We start from the raw sequence: 21,763 nt of genomic DNA, 5'->3' as shown, positions 1-21,763 counted from the left end.
CCCTCCCCGCGCGTCCCTCGGGGCTAGTGGCTGCCATCCCCCTTAGCTCCGCTGGAACGCTGTGCTCGCGGTCCTATCTCTCTATAAAGTTGTTGTTGCGGCTTCCGCCGCGGGTGGAGGAAGATGGCGTCGGGTGGTGGTGGCTGTAGCGCTTCGGAGAGACTCCCTCCGCCCTTCCCCGGCCTGGAGCCGGAGTCCGAGGGGGCGGTGGGGGGCTCAGAACCCGAAGCCGGGGACAGCGACACCGAGGGGGAGGATATTTTCACCGGCGCCGCGGCTGTCGTGAGTTCTCACCCTTCGGGGCAGGTGGGGGAGCGCCCCGAAAGGAAAGAGAGGCTAAGCGAGGGTCGGGGAGGCTGGGCAGAGCGGGCCTGGCAAGACCTTGCGTTGGTGACAGTAGTCGTGGCTTGGGTTCTAGGTGAAGACGGAGACGGAGGACCTTGGCTTCCCCACTCCTGGGCGGACAGTAAGAAGTGAGGGGTGTGGTGGCTTCTCAGCAGAGATCCTGGACAGCTAAGAGCCGCCAGGGCAGGCATTTGGCCCTGCCGTGTGGTGACCCACGGACCCACGGGGCTGTTTTGCTGGTGGTTATCCTGCCCAGCTGATTTAATAGGTCAAAATAAGGGAATGGGGTGCTGATTTTCCTTTCTCTCACCTTACTGTACCAAGGATGGATGAATGGTGTTATCTGGAGTTGCCCAGGATAGTGACCTGTCCACAAATCCTTTCCTTAGCTCAGTTTGTTGTTCTTTAGTCGCCAAGTCGTGCCTGACTCTTTGAGACCCCATGAACTGTATCTAGCCAGGCTTCTCTGTCCATGGGATTTCCCAGGCAAGAATATTGGAGTGAGTTACTATTTCTTTCTCCAGGGGATCTTCCTGACCCAGGGATCAAACCCTCATCTCCTGCATTGTCAGGTGGATTATTTACCCCTGAGCCATCAGGGAAGCCCCCTTTAGCTCAATGTGTGTGTTTGCGCTCAGTCCTTGACTCAGTAGTTACCAGTTATTACTAAAGGCCCATTCTGGATATTTATGAGAATTAGGTTGACTCCTTTGATCTCCAGGAAAATTCTGCCAGATGTTGGTTGAAAAAAAGGTCCTGCCATGTAAATCACTACATAGAGAAAGCTCTGTCTCTTGTAAAGGGATGTGTGTTTAAGTACCTCACTGGGAGCAAATCTGTAAATGCAAGGAGGAAATGGTGTTTTTCATAGTAGTATTGGATGTTGCTGCTGCTGCTAAGTCGCTTCAGTTGTGTCTGACTCTGTGCGACCCCATAGACAGCAGCCCACCAGGCTACCCCATCCTTGGGATTCTCCAGGCAAGAACACTGGAGAGGGTTGCCATTTCCTTCTCTAACATCTGGGTGTTAGGTATTGGGAAAAACTAATCTTTATATGTGGAATGCGGAAATCAGTACAGTAATCAGTTCTGGAACCGGTGGAGATGTTTGAGTCTGTTTTAGAAGGAATACTGACTCATATTGTTTGGTACAGTTAGTTGCAAATTGAAAACTTCTTCAGTGCTAGGAGTGAATTTATGTGTTTTTTTATCTTGGATAATGCTTATCTTCATAGTAGCTACACAGTATGTGAATGAGTAAACAGCTTTAAATTCTTTATGCAGGCATGCATCTGAGAAATTTGAGGCTTGTCTCATGTCAGAAAAAGTTTGTTTCATCACAGTATCTTCTGGGATAATTAATAGAATTTTCCATGTACTGATTTAGGAATTAAGTTCATAATCCCATCTAAAAAGTATTTGCTGATGCTAATATAACAACTCAAACTATCTAATGAAGTCTCTGTTATTCCAGGAAATAACTTTTGCTGCTGATTTAGTTGTTTTCTATCCCATTTAAAACAAATCTTTAGTCTATTCCTTTAGTAATTCTCTTATAAACCATGAAGAATTCCCTCATATCCGCCATTGTTGATAACTGCTGGGCTGGTAGATAAACTGAACATCTAAAAATTGATACTCTGGCCCTGAAAGTGATTGGTCACATAGGCAAATGATGATTTATTTTTCAAAAAAGACCCTGGAAGGATGTGGTTTTATTTTCCTGAAGTGCTGTAAATAAGTTCAAGAGATTGTGATTTGATTGATCTCACTAGTTTACTTCCCAGAGTTTTTGCTACTTCTGTCTCCTAACACAGTGAAAATACTTTGCATAATTTTCATCTAAGGGAAGGAAGAGGGGGTCAGAGTGAACTTGTTCTACCACAGAAGGTCAAATTATTTTTTATTTAGATTTTGATCCAGGAAAATTGAGTTGCTGAGGGACCTAAAATGCTACCTATAAATTTATTTTAGCAGCCTGTCCTGAAGTTAATCTTCAGGATTCCAAGACCCCAAGATTCCTCACCAGTTAGGGTGTTAAATAGTCATTAATACAGATTATATTATAATAAAGGCTTTACTTGTGAGCCAGTGTGAGGACATGGATTGCAGTGCTTCTGTATCTTAAAATCATTGAAAAATAAAGTTATAAAGTGGGCCTGAAGGCTGATTTAAATCCAGACTCTGTTACTTGCTGGCTTAACCTTGCACAGGATACTTACTTTGTATAGTTTTCTCATGTGTAAAACGTGAATAGTCAAGAGTATTTATGTCCACTATTATTGGGAGGATTAAATTAGAATACCTGTAAAACACATAGAACAGTTGAGCATTTTGTAAACTGGAATTACTTGAAGAATTAAAAAACCCACAAAATCTAATAATGGGTGCTCACTTCGGCAGCACATATACTAAAATTGGAATGATACAGAGAAGATTAGCATGGCCCCTGCGCATGGATGACACGCAAATTCGTGAAGCGTTCCATATTTTTATTTGGCAAAACCAATACAATATTGTAAAGTTTAAAAATAAAATAAAATTTAAAAAATTAAATAGATAAATAAATTGCAAAATCAGGATTGCAAACATTAAAAAAAAAATCTAATAATGGAGTAGAAAAGTTAATCCTAAAAATGATCAGTATCAATCAAACTAGTAGTAAGATTGATTTGATTAAAAGCCCTCAAAGTAGGCATATAATGACTTCAGTGGCATCTTACTGATTTAAGTTTATCTTCATACTGTGTTTTGTTGCATGTTGGAGGCAAAGAAAGGAGCACTGAAGAACTGAGAAGCTGAGGCATGTAAATTTTAAAACTCATTTATGGTATGCATGTGATTTCCTGGACATTGATGTAACAGCTGCTACTGTTAATCATCCCATCTGCTCTCTTTTAGAGCCCAAGAGGCTTTGCTAATTCAGTAATAAAAATATGATTTGATTTATAACTGAAGGAGCTGCCCATGATGTGCATTTTAGGATATACAAACCAGTTATTTGAATGGGAGGTGTACAAGCTTAATCACTCAGTCATCTTTGGGACCCTTCGGACTGTAGCCTGCCAGGCTCCTCTGTCCATGGGATTTTTTGGCGAATACTGGAGTGGGTATCTATTTCGTCCTCCGGGGGATAGTTCCAACCAAGGGATGGAACTCGAGTCTCCTGTGTCTCCTGCATTGCAGGAAGATTCTTTACCCACTGAGCCATCTGGGAAGCCCCCAGACTGGAGTTAAAAGAATTATTAAAACAAATCTGAAATCATTGTCTTAAACCTGAAAACCAGCTTGGGGAAGGTCTGATTCTTAAGAATACTTAAGGCCTTACCTTCTTTATGCCTCTTACTTTGTGGTCTTAGGAATTAAATGGTCTAAAATTCTAAATATGTTACCTGAGTCTTTGGACCTGAATCTAGATATGTATTGATTTAGTTAAAACTTTCTTAGTTCTAGAAAAGGGTTAATTTTTCCTTTAGTAAAAGGAGAGACTAAATTGGAGCCACTCTTTGGGTCTCCTAACTCTTAAAATTATTATGTTGAAAAGACTAAATGATATACATATTTTTACATCTCATTTGACCTCACTGGTCTTATTTGCATACGGCATCTGGTCCCATCACTTCATGGGAAATAGATGGGGAAACAGTGGAAACAGTGTCCGACTTTATTTTGGGGGGCTCCAAAATCACTGCAGATGGTGATTGAAGCCATGAAATTAAAAGACACTTACTCCTTGGAAGGAAAGTTATGACCAACCTAGACAGCATATTGAAAAGCAGAGACATTACTTTGCCAACAAAGGTCCATCTAGTCAAGGCTATGGTTTTTCCAGTGGTCATGTATGGATGTGAGAGTCAGACTGTGAAGAAAGCTGAGGGCCGAAGAATTGATGCTTTTGAACTGTGGTGCTGGAGAAGACTCTTGAGAGTCCCTTGGACTGCAAGGAGATCCAACCAGTCCATCCTAAAGGAGATCAGTCCTGAGTGTTCATTGGAAAATACTTTGGCCACCTGATGCGAAAAGTTGACTCATTTGAAAAGACCCTGATGCTGGGAGGGATTGGGGGCAGGAGGAGAAGGGGATGACAGAGGATGAGATGGTTGGATGGCATCACCAACTTGATGGGCATGAGTTTGAGTGAACTCCGGGAGTTGGTGATGGACAGGGAGGCCTGGCGTGCTGTGATTCATGGGGTCACAAAGAGTTGGACACTACTGAGCGACTGAACTGAACTGAAACCTGAATGATAAAATTGTTGATAATAAGTTCTTTATCTGCCCTTCCAGAAGTTCTGATATGCCCATCTCTTTTAAGCAATATGTCAGGATCACCATTAGACTTGCCCTCTGAATAAGAGAACTATGAACAGCCTTGTTCATATTGAGAAAATGGAGGAAAACAGAGTAATGATATCCTCCGTTCAAATTTTGGCAAATCTGGTGACTTCTTTGTTTGATGATTTATTACACCAGTTAGATTTTCCTCACCACTTTTACTCTTAAATTGAAACCCTCATAATTAGAGAAATGGCCAAAAAAAAAAAAAAAAGAAACAGGATAAAGACAAAATAGCAAGGGATTTGAAAAGTCATATCTTAAAAAAGATTGCTTTTGGCTAATCAAGACTTATTTACATATTCCCACTGGTGTTTAAGACTAAAGAACAATATCACTTGGCTTTTATTGGTAGTCAGAAGTCAAGGATAACAGCTAGCTTCTGATTGACAATGTTTTATGGGCTGCAGAGAATTATATAAACCAAAGTTATATATTAACATTTAGACAAAAAAGGACATGGTGTTTTTAGAATCCAGTCCTACCTGTATGATCAATATACATGTATCCCTGGAGGGAATTGTGGTATAAAACACAACAAAAATTTATCATTGTGACCATTTTAAATTGTATACTTTAGCAGTGTTAAGTGTACTCACATTTGTGTGAAACAGATCTCCTGTAATTCTGAAATTCTGTACCTGTTAAGTAACAACACCCCTTATCCCTCTCCCCTTAGCCCCTGGTAACCCCATTCTCCTTTCTGTTTCTCCTTTATGAATTTGACTGATTTAGATAACCTCATATAATTAGAATCATACAGTATTTGTCTTTTTGTGACTGGTTTATTTCACTTAGCACAGTATCCTCAGGATTCATGCATATTGTAACATGTATCGTAATTTCCTTCCTTTTTTAAGGCTGAATAATATTCCATCAAATGTGTTTACCACATTTTTGTTTATCCAAACATCCCCCAGTGACATGTGGGTTGCTTCTACCTTTTGGCTCTTGTGAGTAGTGCTGCTGTGGGTGTGCAGATATCTCTTTGAGACCCTGCTTTCAGCTTTCAGATACATGTACTCAGAAGTGGGTTTGTTGGATCATAAAGTAGTTCTATTTTTAAGCTTTTGAGGAACCTCCATACTGTTTTCCATGGCAGTGCACCATTTTACAATCTTAGCTCTTTTTTAAAACCAGATTATTTCCTTTAGCGTATTTACAGGATAACTTTTTTAGATCTGGATGTACTTTGGTAAATTCATTAAAAGCCCTAAGGAAATTGATAGTATGGCTGGCAATATTTTAATTCTTTGTTCGCAAAATATATGATGGCTATTCCCAAAGGTGTAACATGTCCTGAGTAAGTTTCTTGATGCTGTCTCTTCTCTGTTCCTAATCAGACTTCTGAAAATTAATCTATACAACAGTATATTTTAAAACAGATTTATTGCTTTGTTGCTTTAGCTAATGGTATAGTCATTTATGACTAATATTAGTAAGCAGTCATGGGTAAGTGTCCATCTAGTGTGTGGTATTTTCTATAAGCATGTTGTCTCAAACACTTATTTTTGGAACTGACATCACATCAGGTGGTCAGATCTGATCAAAAAATCAGAAGTCGAAATGACACATTTTCCACACAGGTCTGATACAGATGCTCTTGGAAAATCAGTAACTGGTATTATGGCTGAAGATTCATTTTAATGCTCAGCTCAAATTGTAAACTTCTAATAAGTTTAGATTTTTCTGAAGTACATAGACTCATTGGTTTCGATCATAGACTAGTACTAGCAGTTAGCTTTCAAGATTATGGAGGAGAAGCTAACAAAAGTAGTTATAAAGCACTTTTGGAGGAAAGAGCATGAGAGAAGACTTTTGAAAATGATAAGAACCCAGGATGGCAGAGGGTGAGATGGTTGGATGACATCACCAACTCCAAGAACAGGAGTCTGAGCAAGCTCTGGGAGTTGGTGATGGACAGGGAAGCCTGGCGTGCTGCAGTTCATGGGGTTGCAAAGAGTTGGACAGGGCTGATCGACTGAACTGAGTAAGAACCCAACTTAAAATTTATTTAAAATTAGAGTTTGGGGCTTAAGCAAGAAGCAACAAGGTTGCAATCTGATTTCTAGTTTCTGTAGGGAGTTGCTTCCCCTTTGCTTATTCAGATATCAAGGTAGTTCTAGTGTCTTGGCCTCTTGCTGTTTGGTTGGCAGGGGAGAGAGGAAAAAGAGCACTCTAATTTCTCTCCTTTGATCGTCAAAGCTTCTTAGCCCTCTTTAGTAATTGCTGGCATAAGTAAATCATGAGTTGTTTATAGTTACTAGAGCAAGTAGCCGTAAGTATCTCATTTCTGGGAAAAGCCTGTTGCTCAACTTTTTCTGGCTTATTCTTTTGCTTAGTCAAATGGACATCTGGGGCTTCATTTCGCTTTCAGAGCAGATTTGAACTGGATTCGTTTTGCTTTTTCAGTTTAGAAGCTAATGTACCATTAGTACTCTGATCCTTCTGCAATTTTGGACCCTTCTAAACTTAGAAGGGTCCAAATATTAGTTTGAGATACCAAAAATTTGGTGTGGAAATTACACCAGAGGATTCAGTAGAATATCTGTAGCTACATTTTGTTATCTCATGGATAACCTTTCACTTTGAGGTCTCCACTGCGCTTGTTCATAGTTTTCCTTAACTAGCTCAGTACTCAGCCTCAGACTTAGTTACCCTTCTGGTTCCCCTTTTACATTTTCATTAGTCTTAGAGGAAGTAACTCAGAATTTCTTTATCTTTTGTATGTCATGGACTCATCAGCAGTCAAGGAAGCCTATGGACCCATCTCAGAATAATGTTTTTAAACATATAAAATACGTAATATTACACAGGAAACCAGTTATACTGAAATCTAATTATCAAACATTAAAACAATTTTATATTAGTGACATATGCTTTTTTAAAGTGCTTTAATTAATATCTAGAAAGTGAAAGTGAAGTCGCTCAGTTGTGTCCGACTCTATGCGACCCCATGGACTGTAGCCTATCAGGCTCTTCCGTCCATGGGATTTTCCAGGCAAGAGTGCTGGAGTGGATTGCCATTTCCTTCTCCAGGGGATCTTCCCCACCCAGGGATTGAACCCGGGTCTCCCGCATTGCAGGTAGATGCTTTACTATCTGAGCCACCAGGGAAGCCCCATTAATATCTAGGGATAGGTCTAGTAACCGTGATTTTTAAATGAAATTTTGAGGTCTGTAACTATAAGATCATATAAAAATATCTAATTTCTGTTAGTTATGCTCAGGTACTGCTATTACTCATAATTTGTTGCCTATCTTTATAATTAAAGAAAATGCTGAATTTCAGTTAGAGGTTAAGGAAAAATAAATTGTAATTTTATTCTCATTTTAATTCATAGACCCCCCTCCTGAATTGTGTGACTCAGGGACCCCAGATAAGATTCCCTACTTTAATTCCTTAAATTATGAGGTGGGGGTAATACTGTGAAATCATTTGGGTTAGTTGGATATTCACCCAGTTTGTAAAATAAGATGCATCAAATCCAGTGGACACTAAATGTCCATTCTCCTAAGCATAGGCACTTTTAGTGTATCTGTGCCATTTTTGAAATGTGGTGTGGAAAGGAGTTGCTACTTGTGGTAGGAATCATGACTGCCTCCTCCCCAACATGCCTACTCCTAGTCTCAGAACCTGTGAATATTTTATATTACCAAGTAATTAGAGTTGCTAGTAAGCTGATCTTGTGCTTGGTCACTTCAGTCATGTCTGACTCTTTGGGACTCTGTGGACTATAGCTTGCCAGGTTTCTGTGTCCGTGGCATTCTCCAGGCAAGAATACTGGAGTGGATTGCCATGCTCTCCAGGGGATCTTCCCAACCCAGGAAGCCCTGGCTGACATTAAGGGAAATTATCTCAGATTATCTGAGTAAACCCAGTGCAACAATAAGGATTCTTTAAAAATGGCAGAGACAGAGAGCGACTGCCTTCAGGCGAAAGGCACAGAGAACTATAGCATTTTTGCCTTTGGAAATGGAGGAAGCAGCCATCAACCCAGGAATATAGGCAGCTTCTAGAAGCTGGAAAGAGCGAGGAGACATATTCTCCCCTCAAACCTCCAGAAAGGAATGCAGACCTAATGATACCTTGATTTTAGCCCAGTGAGACCTGTATTGACTTCCACTGATGCTGCTGCTGCTGCTGCTGCTAAGTCGCTTCAGTCATGTCCGACTCTGTGCGACCCCACAGACGGAAGCCTACCAGGCTCCCCCGTCCCTGGGATTCTCCAGGCAAGAACACTGGAGTAGGTTGCCATTTCCTTCTCCAATGCAGGCAAGTGAAAAGTGAAAGGGAAGTCGCTCAGTCGTGTCCGACTCGTAGCGACCCCATGGACTGCAGCCCACCAGGCTCCTCCATCCATGGGATTTTCCAGGCAAGAGTACTGGAGTGGGGTGCCATTGCCTTCTACGATTGACTTCCACAGACTAGAATAAATTTGCATTGTTTTATCTGTTCAATGTGCAGTAACTTGTCACAGCCATGATAGAAAACTAATATACTGCCTCCACTTAGCTCATTTCTCCCCAGAAGTACATGTGGCAAAAGGAACAGTATCTCATGATTCCAGGGTAATTTTTAAAGACTTCATGGCTGCCGTAGTTTCTGAGGTTGACTTATTCCTAGCTGTCCTTGTCACACCATTCTGTAGCTCCATTTTGCCTTAACTAGATTATCCTAATTTTTCCGTTGGAAAGTGAATATATACCCTTGTTCTCCAGAAATGTTGTTACCAGAATTTTATTATATGGATTCATCCTCTAAATGCTATTGAGAATTTCAGCTATATGATCCTTCTGCAGTCCCTGGAATGTAAAGCAGCAGTTCTTCCTGGAGCAAAGAGCAGTTGAGCAACATGAGGAAGAATTACAACTAGTTAACCTGTACAGAAGAGACCTGGAATCACAGCAGTACTTGGCAGGACTGAATGACTGTGTCAGCTCTGAGGGACAGGAAGCCCACATCTGTCCTTCCCTGAACTAACAAATTGTATTAGTAGCCTGAGCCTCATGGTTTGAAGCTGGTAATTGGCAAGGAATACCTGTTTGCTCTTAACAGAAGTGCTATCTTGCTGGCAGATGTTTCTCGGGCCTCTCTGAGAATTAGGATTAGGCTGTCTTGTAATTATAAACAGAAGCACTTGAACTTTTTTAAATAGACTTATCAATAGAACCACCTGTCGGAGTTAACAGCCAAAGAGAGTCAGCAACCATTGAATATTCTAAACTAAGATTCTGTCACTAAAAGAAAGAAGGCTTCCTTTATTAAGAAAAAGGGGAGTGGGCAGGGGAAGTAGGCAGGTCCATTCTTTAGCTTTATTAACTACATCATAAGCAAACTATATTCATCACAGAAAATAGTCTTATCTCTTGCCTAGAAATTTAACCCCCTTCAAACAGAGTTTTGTGACTTATTGACTATTAAGAGATTTTTAAAATATGGATTATAAAGCAAGCCTTATTTTTAGTATTGATTTTGCCACTCTGTAATCAGTGTGCCTTTGCCCCACAAAATGAGTCTGTGAATCTGTTTCTGTTTTGTAAATAAGTTCAAATGTATCATATTTTTAGATTCCACATATAAGTGATATTATGTTTGTCTTTATCTGTCTTACCTCACTTAGTATGAAGATCTGTAAGTCCATCCAATATGGTCAAGTATTCATTGTATATATTTACCACATCTTGTCTACCCATTTACTTGTTGATGGACATTTAGGTTTCTTCCATGTCTTGGCTATTGTATATAGTGCTGCTATGAACATTGCGGGGAGGGTATATTTTCAAATTAGAGTTTTCTTTGGGTTTATGCCCAGGAGTGGGATTGCTGGACTGTATGGCAAATCTATTTTTAGTTTTTCTAGCAATCTGTTTACTGTTCTCCATAGTTGCTGCATCGATTTACATTCCCACCAACAATGTAGGAGGGTTCTGTTTTCTCTACACCCACTCCAGATTTGTTCTTTGTAGACTTTTTCATAATGGCCATTGTGACCAGTGTGAGGCAATATCTCATAGTTTTGATTCACATTTTTCTAACAATTAGTGATGTTGAGCACCTTTTCGTGTGCTTGTTGGCAATCTGCATGTCTTTTTAGATCTTCTACCCATTCTTTGAGTTTCTTTAAAAAAAAATTTTTTTTTTTTAATCTTTGGCTACATCAAGTCTTAGCTGCAGTGACCGGTTTCTCTCTAGTTGTGGCAGGTTGGCTACATCAAGTCTTAGCTGCAGTGATCGGTTTCTCTCTAGTTGTGGCAGGTTGGCTACATCAAGTCTTAGCTGCAGTGATCGGTTTCTCTCTAGTTGTGGCAGGTTGGCTACATCAAGTCTTAGCTGCAGTGATCGGTTTCTCTCTAGTTGTGGCAGGTTGGCTACATCAAGTCTTAGCTGCAGTGATCGGTTTCTCTCTAGTTGTGGCAGGTTGGCTACATCAAGTCTTAGCTGCAGTGATCGGTTTCTCTCTAGTTGTGGCAGGTTGGCTACATCAAGTCTTAGCTGCAGTGATCGGTTTCTCTCTAGTTGTGGCAGGTTGGCTACATCAAGTCTTAGCTGCAGTGACCGGTTTCTCTCTAGTTGTGGCAGGCTGACTCAGTTGCCCTGCTGCATGTGGGATCTTGGTTCCCCAGCCAGGGATCGAACCCACATCCCCTGCCCTGGAAGGCGGACTCTTAACCACTGGACCACCAGGGAAGTCCTGGGTTGCTTGTTTTTTGTTGTTGTTATTGAGTTGTATGAGCTATTTATATATTTTAGAAATTATGCCCTTGTTGGTCTAATCATTTCTCCCAGACAGCTGTTCTACCATTGCTCCAGAAAATGTTCTTAATCTTTAAACTTCCAAGTTTAGATGGTAAATCAGAAATGTAAACCTGATTTTATTCGTCTCCATGTCACAAGAATGGGTTCTTCTAGGTGTTGTTTAAAAGGGGTAAAGTCTAACCAGTGCTTTTCCTCTTGCTTTAGTCTCTCTGGTGAGCTACTAGTAAATTATACTGACGTACATATATTCTTAATGTATCTTGAGGTTTCATCTCTTCTAGATCTCCATCTCAAGGCAACTGGTATTAGTGGGAACTGAATTAAGAGAAGTCAGATGGGTTTTCATGAGATTCCCTTTACCAGAGCGTGTATCGGACGGAAATGTGTATGTAAGAAAGCGGTTGGCAACATAAGAGGCAGAAAGGAAGTGTGGGGTTTGGTTTTGGTTGTTGTCTGTCTCTCTGCAGTGATTTTTTTGGTTGTCTTTTTAAGATTGTGGAAGCAGCTAGAAGACAGAATCAGTGTCTCTAACAACATTGGTAACATTTAAGCATATACAACTAAAAGCTCATTGAATTTTATTACCGTAAACAATTTCAGTAGAAACCTTGTTTGCTAGTATCAGTCTATGTATTGGTTACAGTTTCTTCCCCTGAGGGTGGCACTGATACTGGGATAGAGCTGTTGGCATGGCAAATTCAGAGCACCCAGTAAGTCTGTCATTTCACTTCATCTGGTCAGAAAGGGCCTGTTTCCAAGGAACAAACACCCTCAGATTTGTTAAGGAAGTATTTCATAAAAGATCCCTTGAGTCAGGTCTTTTAACTGATTTGGCCTTGGGGTCTGACTTCAAAACTTTCTAGTATGACACCATGGCTTTTGAAGCCAGATTCCCAGCTTTTTGTTCATTTTCTACACAATCCAGCTTTGTTCACTCTGGTACCGGTCTGGGGCCTCACCCCACCCTTGTTTGTAGCTGCTCACTGAGCTTTTGATAAAAGCCATGGACCGACTGTATTTTCACCATATGCCCATTGGCTAAGCATGGCTGGTTTTTCCTCTGCTAGCCTAACACGAGTCTGGTTGAAAATTGTTTCTCTGTAAGTTAAGGGTGAAAAGATGAGTTATATTTACAAATAACATTAGACGTAAAATGTTACACCTTCTTTTGCCTGTGAGGAGGGTTGGTAATGTCCATACAATTGAGCATCAGTGAATGGTTTAGCTAAGGCCACAAAGTAAGTCAGGATCAGAGCTTGAATTCTGGACCTTAGTGTGATATGCTGGACACTAGAATGTGCCCCATCAGCATTTGAAAGAGTAAAGGTCATCAACTAAGGTTCTTCTGAAAATAATCTATGTATACACATACCCACATTGGCATCATGTGCCTTGGGGTAAGGCAGTTCAGCAGGGTTATAGTGTTAGAAATTAATACTAAAATGTATGAGTTTATTTTAGCTGTGATCACTCAGGCCAGTTACATTACTAGTAACCATCTGTTGCTTATTGAACTAGCTGACTAGTGATCCTGTCTTCCCCTAAAAACCTGGCGGAACCACTGAGGGATACATCAAAAGTCACTTTCTAGGTTTGTTTGTTTGGGGGATTTTTGGGGGTTTTTTGCCCATGGTGAAGAGCTTGCAGGATTTTAGTTCACTAGTCAGGGGTCGAACCCATGTCCCCTGCAGTAGAAGCACGAAGTCTCAACCAGTGGACCACCAGGGAGGTCCTCTAGGTTTGTTTTTAATGGTACTGTTTTATTCAAAGTATTTCTTTGTTTTCAGAGTAAGCCCCAGTCTCCAAAGAGAATTGCTTCCCTTCTTCCCATCAACAGTGGCTCCAAAGAAAATGGGATTCATGAGGAACAAGATCAAGAGCCACAGGATCTCTTTGCAGGCAAGTATAGACTCAAAACTTAGCTGGGAATCTTCTAACTTGCTGAATTAAAGTAAAAAGTTGTGTCTATATGAGGAAGACTCTTTGTAAGATGCTATTGTGGAGGATTCCAAAGGCAGTACCTGTCATCAAGATACTTACAGGTTTAGTGAGTAAAACATAAATATACAGTTACTTAATTGAGTGATGCGAACTTAGAGGGGTCTGAGAGGAGACGAATGCAGTGGTTTCAGACTTTTATGACAAAGATTCATAGTAAGAAATACACTTTCTGTCATAATTCAAAATATTTATATACTTATATAAAATGAAATCCGAAGTTTTCATGCATGACTTGCCCTTACTATTTTCCATATAATCTGAAATTTTCTATTGTTTCTCTTTTTTTAAAATGCTGTTTGCAACCCACTAAATAGCTATCACAATTCCCCAGTAAACGACAAGCTGCAGTTTGAAAAACACTAGGACTGAGTTTCTCAGTCTTGGTACTCTTAGCATTTTGGGCCCAATAACTTTTGTTGAGAGGGACTGCCCTGTTCTCAACAAGGTATGGTCATCCCCCACCAACCCACCCCACTCAAAGACATTCAAAGACATTTGGCAATAATTGGAGATGTTTTTGTTTGTCACACCTGGGAGTGCTGCTGGTTTCTGCTGGGTAGAGGCTGTGGATGCTTCTAAACACCCTACAGTACACAGACAGCTGTTCAGCAAAAGAATTATCCAGCCCAAAATGTCAGTAGTGCCCTCAGTAATAAGCTCTGGTCTACAATGATCTTGTAAGACTTTTTGAAAGAAGCAGGGTTTATGTCAGGAAAAAAGAGAGCATGCAGATGTTTGGGCAGGGAGAATCAATAATATGGTGTGTTTAAGGGACAGTAAACTCAGCGGGCCAAAAGCAGGGGCTTCTTAGAGATACCGTGGAAGATAAGTCTGGAAATGTTCAGGAGGATTTTAGACAACAATAATAGTTAGAATTTGAATTTTCACCCTAGTGTCAGTTCAGAGTCATTGGTTTAATTGAGTTTTGAGTAAGGAAAGTGAAATGGGCGAGTGGTGAAAGACTGACCTGGTAGACTTTTTACATAAAACGGATTGTGATGGACAAAGACTGGAGATGTCAGAAAGTGAAAGTGGCTCCTTGTCCAACTTTTTGCAACCCCATGGACTATACAGTCCATGGAATTCTCCAGGCCAGAATACTGGAGTGGGTAGCCTTTCCGTTTTCCAGGGGATCTTCCCAACCCAGGGATCGAACCCAGGTCTCCCACATTGCAGGGGGATTCTTTACCAGCTGAGCCGCAAGGGAAGCCTGGAGATGTCAGAAGGTATCTTACAAATTAGTTCAAGGATGAAATGATAAAGGTAATAGAAATAGAAAAGGAAAAATGAAAACTTTTCAAGAAGTGAAATCAACAAAATCTGGTATTGGTGATAAGATGTAACAAGTGAACAAAAATGAAGATTAAAGACAAAGTCAAAAATTTCAAGCCCAAGGATTGGGAAGAAGATGGTACCATTTTGAGAACTACATTCTGCAGAAGAAAGTATCTTTGAGTTGGAGAGTGGGGAGTGTGAGTTTGGGTTTTAGATTTTTAAAGTTTTAAATGCAAAGGGAAATGCTCAGGAGGTGATTTGAACTATAGTAGTCTCCCTGGGCAAAGGAGTAAGAACTGGACATATGGAAATCAGTTTCCTAGAGGTGGTGATTAAAGCTGCCATGTAAATGAGACCCTCAAAGGAGAGAATGACAAAGGAAAGGAAGAGATGAGAGGGCGGAGTACGATAAGGTCTTGGGAGGACTCTCACATTTGAAGTCATTGGAAAATTAAGACGTGAGAAGAGTTTAGAAGAAAAAATATAAAGATTTCAAAGATTTTGCATTGCTTTCCTCTCTGAAACTTAAGTGCCTGCTATTTATTCTGCTAATGTTTATATTTTAGATAAAATTTCTGGAGAAGAAATGGAAATAATAACCTAGTTATGGCACATTGCACAGGAGGTTTTTTTATCTTTGGGAACTTAACATCTATATGATTTGCCCTTTAAGGAGACCTGAAATCTTAGTGTTGACTGACTTACTCCCATGGTTGGGTTTTATATACGCAACCATGTAGAAGATCTCTATTAGAGACATATTTATTTCTAATGAGGGTTCTGATTTACTTCATTCCCAGCTGTTTTCATAAGTGGCCAGTGCCTGCCTTCACTACTAAGAAAGGAACATAAGATATCTATGGAAAGGAATGCTTGCAGTGATACATTTAGTTTAGGATTCAAGTAGTTTCTCAGATGTGGAAATTTAAATAAAATACTCTTGTTATTTTCCACTTGATTAGTGGTGATCAGAATCTCTATGGTGGAATCCAATGGCTTTTCTGTTACTCTTACCTAGAGAAGGCAATGGCACCCCACTCCAGTACTCTTGTCTGGAAAATCCCATGGATGGGGGAGCCTGGTGGGCTGCCGTCTACGGGATTGCACAGAGTCGGACACGACTGAAGCGACTTAGCAGCAGTAGCAGCAGCAGAGTCCAGAGAAAAGGGCTCACCAGTGGTTAGGACTCTGCCTTCACTACAAGGACCCAGGTGGTATTCTTGGACAGAGAACTAGGATCTCAGAAGTTGCACAGCCAAAAAAAAAAGAGAGAGAAAACCATTGTTGATAGGTGTTGTCACATGATTTTCAATTAAAAATTCGCACCTCAGGCTTCCCTGGTGGTCCAGTGGTTAAGAATCCGCCTTGCAATGCAGGGGACACCTGTTGGATGGGAAGATCCCACATGCCTCAGGGCAACTAAGTCCATGCACTGCAACTACTGAGCCTGTGCTCCTGGAGCCCTTGCTCTGCAGCAAGAAAAGCCACTGCAATGAGAAGCCCAGGCACCGCAACTAGAGAGTGGCCCCTCACTCTCTGCAACAGAGAAAGCCCATGTGGAGCAGCAATGACCCAGTGCAGTCAAAAATAAGTAAATAAAAACATTTTTTTAATGCACAGCTCTTCAAAAGTCTTTCAGTAGCATACTCTAATAAGCTTAAGGTTTTAAATGTTTAAATTTCCTGTTCCATTTTTCAGTCACATTTATTGGATTCATAACTTAATTATTTGTGAGGTGCCTGCATGATGTGACTATCTTAAACATACTTTAGCTGGTTTCTTACTTCAAAGATCCTGTCATCTTAACATGTTCATTTTGCATGAATTTTTGTATGTATGTTTGTCTTTTTCCTGATAAGTGAAAAAATCCTAATATAATTCCAACAGTTTGGCAACCTTGTTTATAGACCTGATTAACTTTTAATGATTATGACATTGATCTAGGACTTGGTTATGCCTTATAGAGCCCTCTCAAAGAAACTGCTTTCTTTAAATTCCCTAAGGCTAGAATTGGATACGTACTGACCAGGCCAAACCCAAATGGATATTTATAGTTTTCTTTCTTAAAAAGAAAAAAAATCTGAGCCGTTTAGGTTTTGAACTTCTAGCTCCATTGCTTCAAGTTGAGAGTGCATTCTTATCACTGGTGTAAGTAATTTTAATGCCTAAAAATGGTACATAGTGCTCTTTTAAAAATCCCTTCTAGAACACTTAGGGAATGAGTTGTTCTGTTTTCCCAGATAGACAAAGGCACTTCTTAAGCATGTGTTTTTTTTGTTTTGTTTTTTAACAATTTTGATCAAAAGAAATTTTTAGATATTACAATGTCTTTTTAGTCCTCTTGGACAGTGTGTATTAAACATAACTTAATCTTTGCAAGATGATCTAAAACTGTAATTGTGAGCAATTCATAAACTGTGGTAAAACAACAGTATCATCCTTAGATGTGGCAAATAGTGCTTTTCCCGTGTTACTGTGTTTATCTTAGGTCCATTTATTCTAGCTTACAGTTTTTCTGACTCTTCCTTCATTATAAAATATCAACTATTTTTAGATGCCACAGTGGAGCTATCCCTGGACAGCACACAAAATAATCAGAAGAAGGTGCCAGCCAAAACACTCATTTCTCTTCCTCCACAGGAGGCCACAAATTCTTCTAAGCCCCAGCCAAGCTATGAGGAGGTGAGAATTTGTGCTATTGGTCTTCTTTTGGATGTTTAGGACTGTGCTGCCAGTCTGAAGTTCAGTTGCTTGAGTTTATTTATAACTCTTGAAGAAGACCTTTGTGGTTAATGAACAGCCAGAATCCAGTAAAGGATTCTTTCCTGGGTAGAGTGTCTGTTATCCAGAGGATAGCACAGAGGCTTTCAATGATCACTAGTGATATTTAGTGTCCAAAGCTCCTATATTCAAGAGTATAGTCTCTCCCCATTCCCTCTTTAGCCTGAAAGAGGCAAGTCTTCCAAAACCTAGTAATTACTCATTATGATCAAAATAACGTTTTAAGAGAATAGATGTAATGAAGACCTTTGAGCAAGCACCAACTTAGAATTGTGGAAGTTGCTTCATTGAGATTGTTAGGAATGGACACAGCTGAAGACTGATGTGTAGAAGGATATATCCTGATATTATCTTGATGTAATATTAATACAGAGTAAAATGAATAGCCTTTTTGGGGGGTATCTTACTCTCGTTGTTTGTTTTCTCTTTAAAAGCTAGAGGAAGAAGAACAGGAAGACCAATTTGATTTGACAGTCGGTATAACTGATCCTGAGAAGATAGGTGAGTGTACTTGGGACTCCTGTGATGTTCAGATGTGGCTGTGAAAAGCACAGTTAGCTGGTTTCTAAATGGTTACCTCCAGAGCTGAACCAGCTGTGTGAAGTACTTCATCATCATCTTTCCTATGAAACGATGCTCTTTGCTATGCTTCCAAGGCCAGAAACAGCATTTAAGCTGTTTATTTAGGTTTTTCTGGGCTTTAAGAAGAAAAATCAGAAAATTAAATACTATTGAATCCCTTTTTAAAAACCCCACTTTGCCTTCTCCCCGAATTGTGGAGACCATTTTATTCCCTCTTGAGATAAACTCCATGTAAGCACCCTAAAAACACATTTTAAAATTTGGAGATGCTGGATTTATTTTTCCCTTAAGACATTTGGATTTCTTGTTACATATCATTTATTATGTACTCTTGATATTCTAATAAGGTGAGGAAGTCTTCCACTCTCTGTCATAGGTAAAGATTAAAAAATGCAGGTTGAATTTTGGTCAAATGAAAATTAGATTTTCATAACTTTGGCTAGAACATGGATTTTTAGGATAGCCTTCCTGTGTCACAAGTTTGTGAGACCTTAGTGAGCAGAGAGCAACAGGCCTCAACTTTCCTTGTTCTAGGTGTGGTCTCTATGAGAAGAGGCTGCACAGAGCTTTTTCCTCCTATTAAGTAGGGGTGATGGTTAAGAGGAAAAAGGTGATTTCCAACCCTTTGTCTGTTCTGAACTAGGAATAAGAGTCTATAAAAATCTGATTAGACTTTGTGCCAAAATGGTTTGTTGTTAACTGTGGAGTTTTACTTTTCCTAGACTGGTGCACTGGTAGGATGTTCCTGAGCATCCTATACGGTTCCCTGGTCCAGCAGTAGAGGAAACTGAGAACCAATAAGTGAAATGTAGCTTTCCCGTCAGGTCACAACATATGGCCTTTGGTAGAACCTGGACCAAAACTTTGAATTACATGTTTAGAATTCTCTCTTACCTCTCTAATATTTATGAATATTCTATAAGTACATTGATTTTAGGCTAGTTATTAGCTGCTTTACATCCTTGGTAGAACAAAATAAATCATAAGTAAACACTGTTTACTTATGATTTATAACATTTTATAAGTCATGATGTTTGTACCAGGAGAGGGAAGGAATATGTTAGTTTCCTAGGACTTCTGTAATCAAGTATCACAAACAGTATAGCTTAAAACAACAGAAATGTATTCTCTCAGAGTTCTGGGGGCCAGAAAGTCTGAAATCATGATGTTCTTGAGGCCGTGCTCCCTCTGAAGGCACCAGGAAAGGACTGTTCAATGCCTCTCCCCTAGCTTCTGGAGCCTCAGGCATTCCTTGGCCGGTAGCTACATCACTCCAGCTCTGCCTTCACTGTCACATGACATCCTCCCAGGGTGTCTTCACATCATCTTTGCTTTCTGTGTGTCTGTCTCTGTGTCAGAATTTCCCTTTTTTAGGTGGCACCAGTCATACTGAATTAAGGCCCACCATACTGACGTCTTTCTCCCTTAGTTACTTTTATGCTGCTGCTGCTGCTGCTGCTGCTAAGTCGCTTCAGTCGTGTCCGACTCTGTGCGACCCCGTAGACGGCGGCCCACCAGGCTCCCCTGTCCCTGGGATTCTCTAGGCAAGAACACTGGAGTGGGTTGCCATTTCCTTCTCCAATGCATGAAAGTGAAAAGTGAAAGTGAAGTCGTGTCCGACTCCTAGCAACCTCATGGACTGCAGCCCACCAGGCTCCTCCATCCATGGGATTTTCCAGGCAAAAGTACTGGAGTGGGGTGCCATTGCCTTCTCCGAGTTACTTCTATAAAGACCCTATTTTCAAATAAGGTCACACTCTGATGTACCAGGGGTTAGGACGTCATAATTTATTTAGGGGGACAGAGTTCAACCCATAACAATAATTTAAATGTCCCATGGATCAGATTTATTTAAACAGAAATCACTTTTGGTGATAAACCTTCATCCCCTTGCATCATCATGTAGATTCTTAGTCACATCACTGTCGAGAAACCAGCTACTTAAAGCATTTTCAGATTCATATTTCAAGATTCACATCGATCTTTATAACAACACCTTCTGTTTATGTGGGCTGTTTATTCAACATGCGCTTCTCATTCCCACAAACATTTAAGTAAATTAGAATCTCACTTCTGCCAGGATATTGCTTTTTAGAGACTTGGCAATTTGCATGTATTATTTTCAGCTTCCTGAAATTACTTAGGAAATTAACGTAAATTTAAAACTGCTGCATTTCTGGAACATTTCCATATCTCATGAGGTCTGGACAGGCAAGTATGTCTGTCTGCTCAAACACTGCCTCAATAAAGACAGCTGGTAAGCAGGCAGAGCGTCTGAAGACCTCACTTTGCTATTGTGTCTTACGTACATTTGCACTTAGTCTTCCCTAATTGCAGGCACTAAATTATGGAAATGACCTTTTGGACATTTGACCATAACTATCAAACTGTGAATAAAAGTCTGAATACGTTTTCTATAAAGTAAATTTAGATTTTTTTTTTTCCTTTTATCGGTGATAAACATCCTTAGTAGTATTAGGCAATACAGTTTAAATGGTTTAGAAGAGAACTAACAGTAGTAATCAATATAAAGTAATTTCTAAAACTTATATTTTGTTTTATATGTTGCTCTTTTGGCAGGGCTTGACTGGGTAAAGAACATAAGCCCTCTCTTCCTGTACAGTCTCCAACTTCTCTGTGTAATTTATAAAAGCAGTTATTCCTAGCCATCTCAGTCAGACCAAATTGTAATATGTGACCCTGCAAGGGTAGAACTTGCCCTCATCCCAGGGCCATTTCAGAGGCTTTGGCAGTTAGTCATTGTTGACCTGCATGTTCCTGGTTGGTGTGGGGAAGAGTCAGGGCGGAGAGGAAGGGAATGAAACCAACCCAACGCTCTGGAGCCCGGCACTGGACCTGCATCTGTCTCAAGTCCAATGTGTGTCTTTTCACTACTCACGGAGTTAATGGTGCCTTTATGTTCCTAAGTGGTAGAGGTTAGGACAGTACCACAGAGAAAAACAATTGCTTGAATCCCAAATTATGTAACAGTCAAAGGCTTTTTCAGAAAAATGATTCCTTCAGGGAAGAGAGATTTGTGTGACATCAGGCAGCCCAAGTGTCTTCCTGCCAGGCCCTTTGCTCTGGGAGAACATGCTAGATGAGAGGGGTCAGTGTCCCCCAGCTCGGGTGGAGGGGCTGGGACAGTATTTCTGAAAGAGCAAAGGGAGCCCAGAACTAGCTTAGGGTAGAACTACTTGTTTCCTTTTACATCATTTGCTTCCTTCTCCTCCTCCTGCTTTATACAGCAAGAGAATTGTTTGGATTTAGACAGATGTGTGTAACAAGCCCAAATATTGGCATGGTAACAACCAGTGGATTGTCAGTGTCCAGTGCTGCTTTGTGGAAGGTATAAATAGAGCCTGGCTTTGAAACAGGGAACTGACTCTCTTGTCTAACTCAAAGGGGGACTCAGCCAGCATCCATGGGACCATGATATGTGCCATAGAGGCCTCGAGGCAAAGTAGGAACTGGATTATAGTGTAGGATCTAAAGCTTGGAGTTGAAACAAGAGTTCTTCTACACGGTTCCTGTGGCTACCTTATGATTCCTGGTTAAATGTTAGCAAGATTGGTCCTGCTTTAGTTCACAGAATAATCCTCTCCTGCTTTCTGTTCTCCCACAGGGGACGGTATGAATGCCTATGTGGCCTACAAAGTTACAACACAGGTGAGTCCAAGTGACCC

At 40.4% G+C, this 21,763-nt stretch overlaps 1 protein-coding gene across 3 annotated transcripts in view; it reads left to right on the top strand.

The window, feature by feature from the left end:
- Positions 1-21,763, top strand: part of SNX1 (sorting nexin 1) — a 37,437-nt gene that overhangs the window by 3,459 nt on the left and 12,215 nt on the right. The window contains exons 1-5 of one of the 3 annotated variants that reach the window (XM_010840205.1): positions 17-306; positions 13,226-13,337; positions 17,269-17,396; positions 17,930-17,996; positions 21,703-21,746. In XM_010840205.1, coding sequence (XP_010838507.1) covers positions 124-306; positions 13,226-13,337; positions 17,269-17,396; positions 17,930-17,996; positions 21,703-21,746 — 534 coding nt within the window. In that variant the 5' untranslated portion in view covers positions 17-123. Of the gene's footprint in view, positions 1-16; positions 307-13,225; positions 13,338-17,268; positions 17,397-17,929; positions 17,997-21,702; positions 21,747-21,763 lie in introns of those variants that run through there. The other 2 variants (XM_010840206.1, XM_010840207.1) reach the window with 2 other exon arrangements.

This window comes from Bison bison, unplaced genomic scaffold, assembly GCF_000754665.1.
Source record: "Bison bison bison isolate TAMUID 2011002044 unplaced genomic scaffold, Bison_UMD1.0 scf7180017864142, whole genome shotgun sequence".
NCBI classification, from domain to species: Eukaryota; Metazoa; Chordata; class Mammalia; order Artiodactyla; family Bovidae; genus Bison; species Bison bison.
This window is presented reverse-complemented; position numbering and strand designations above follow the sequence as displayed.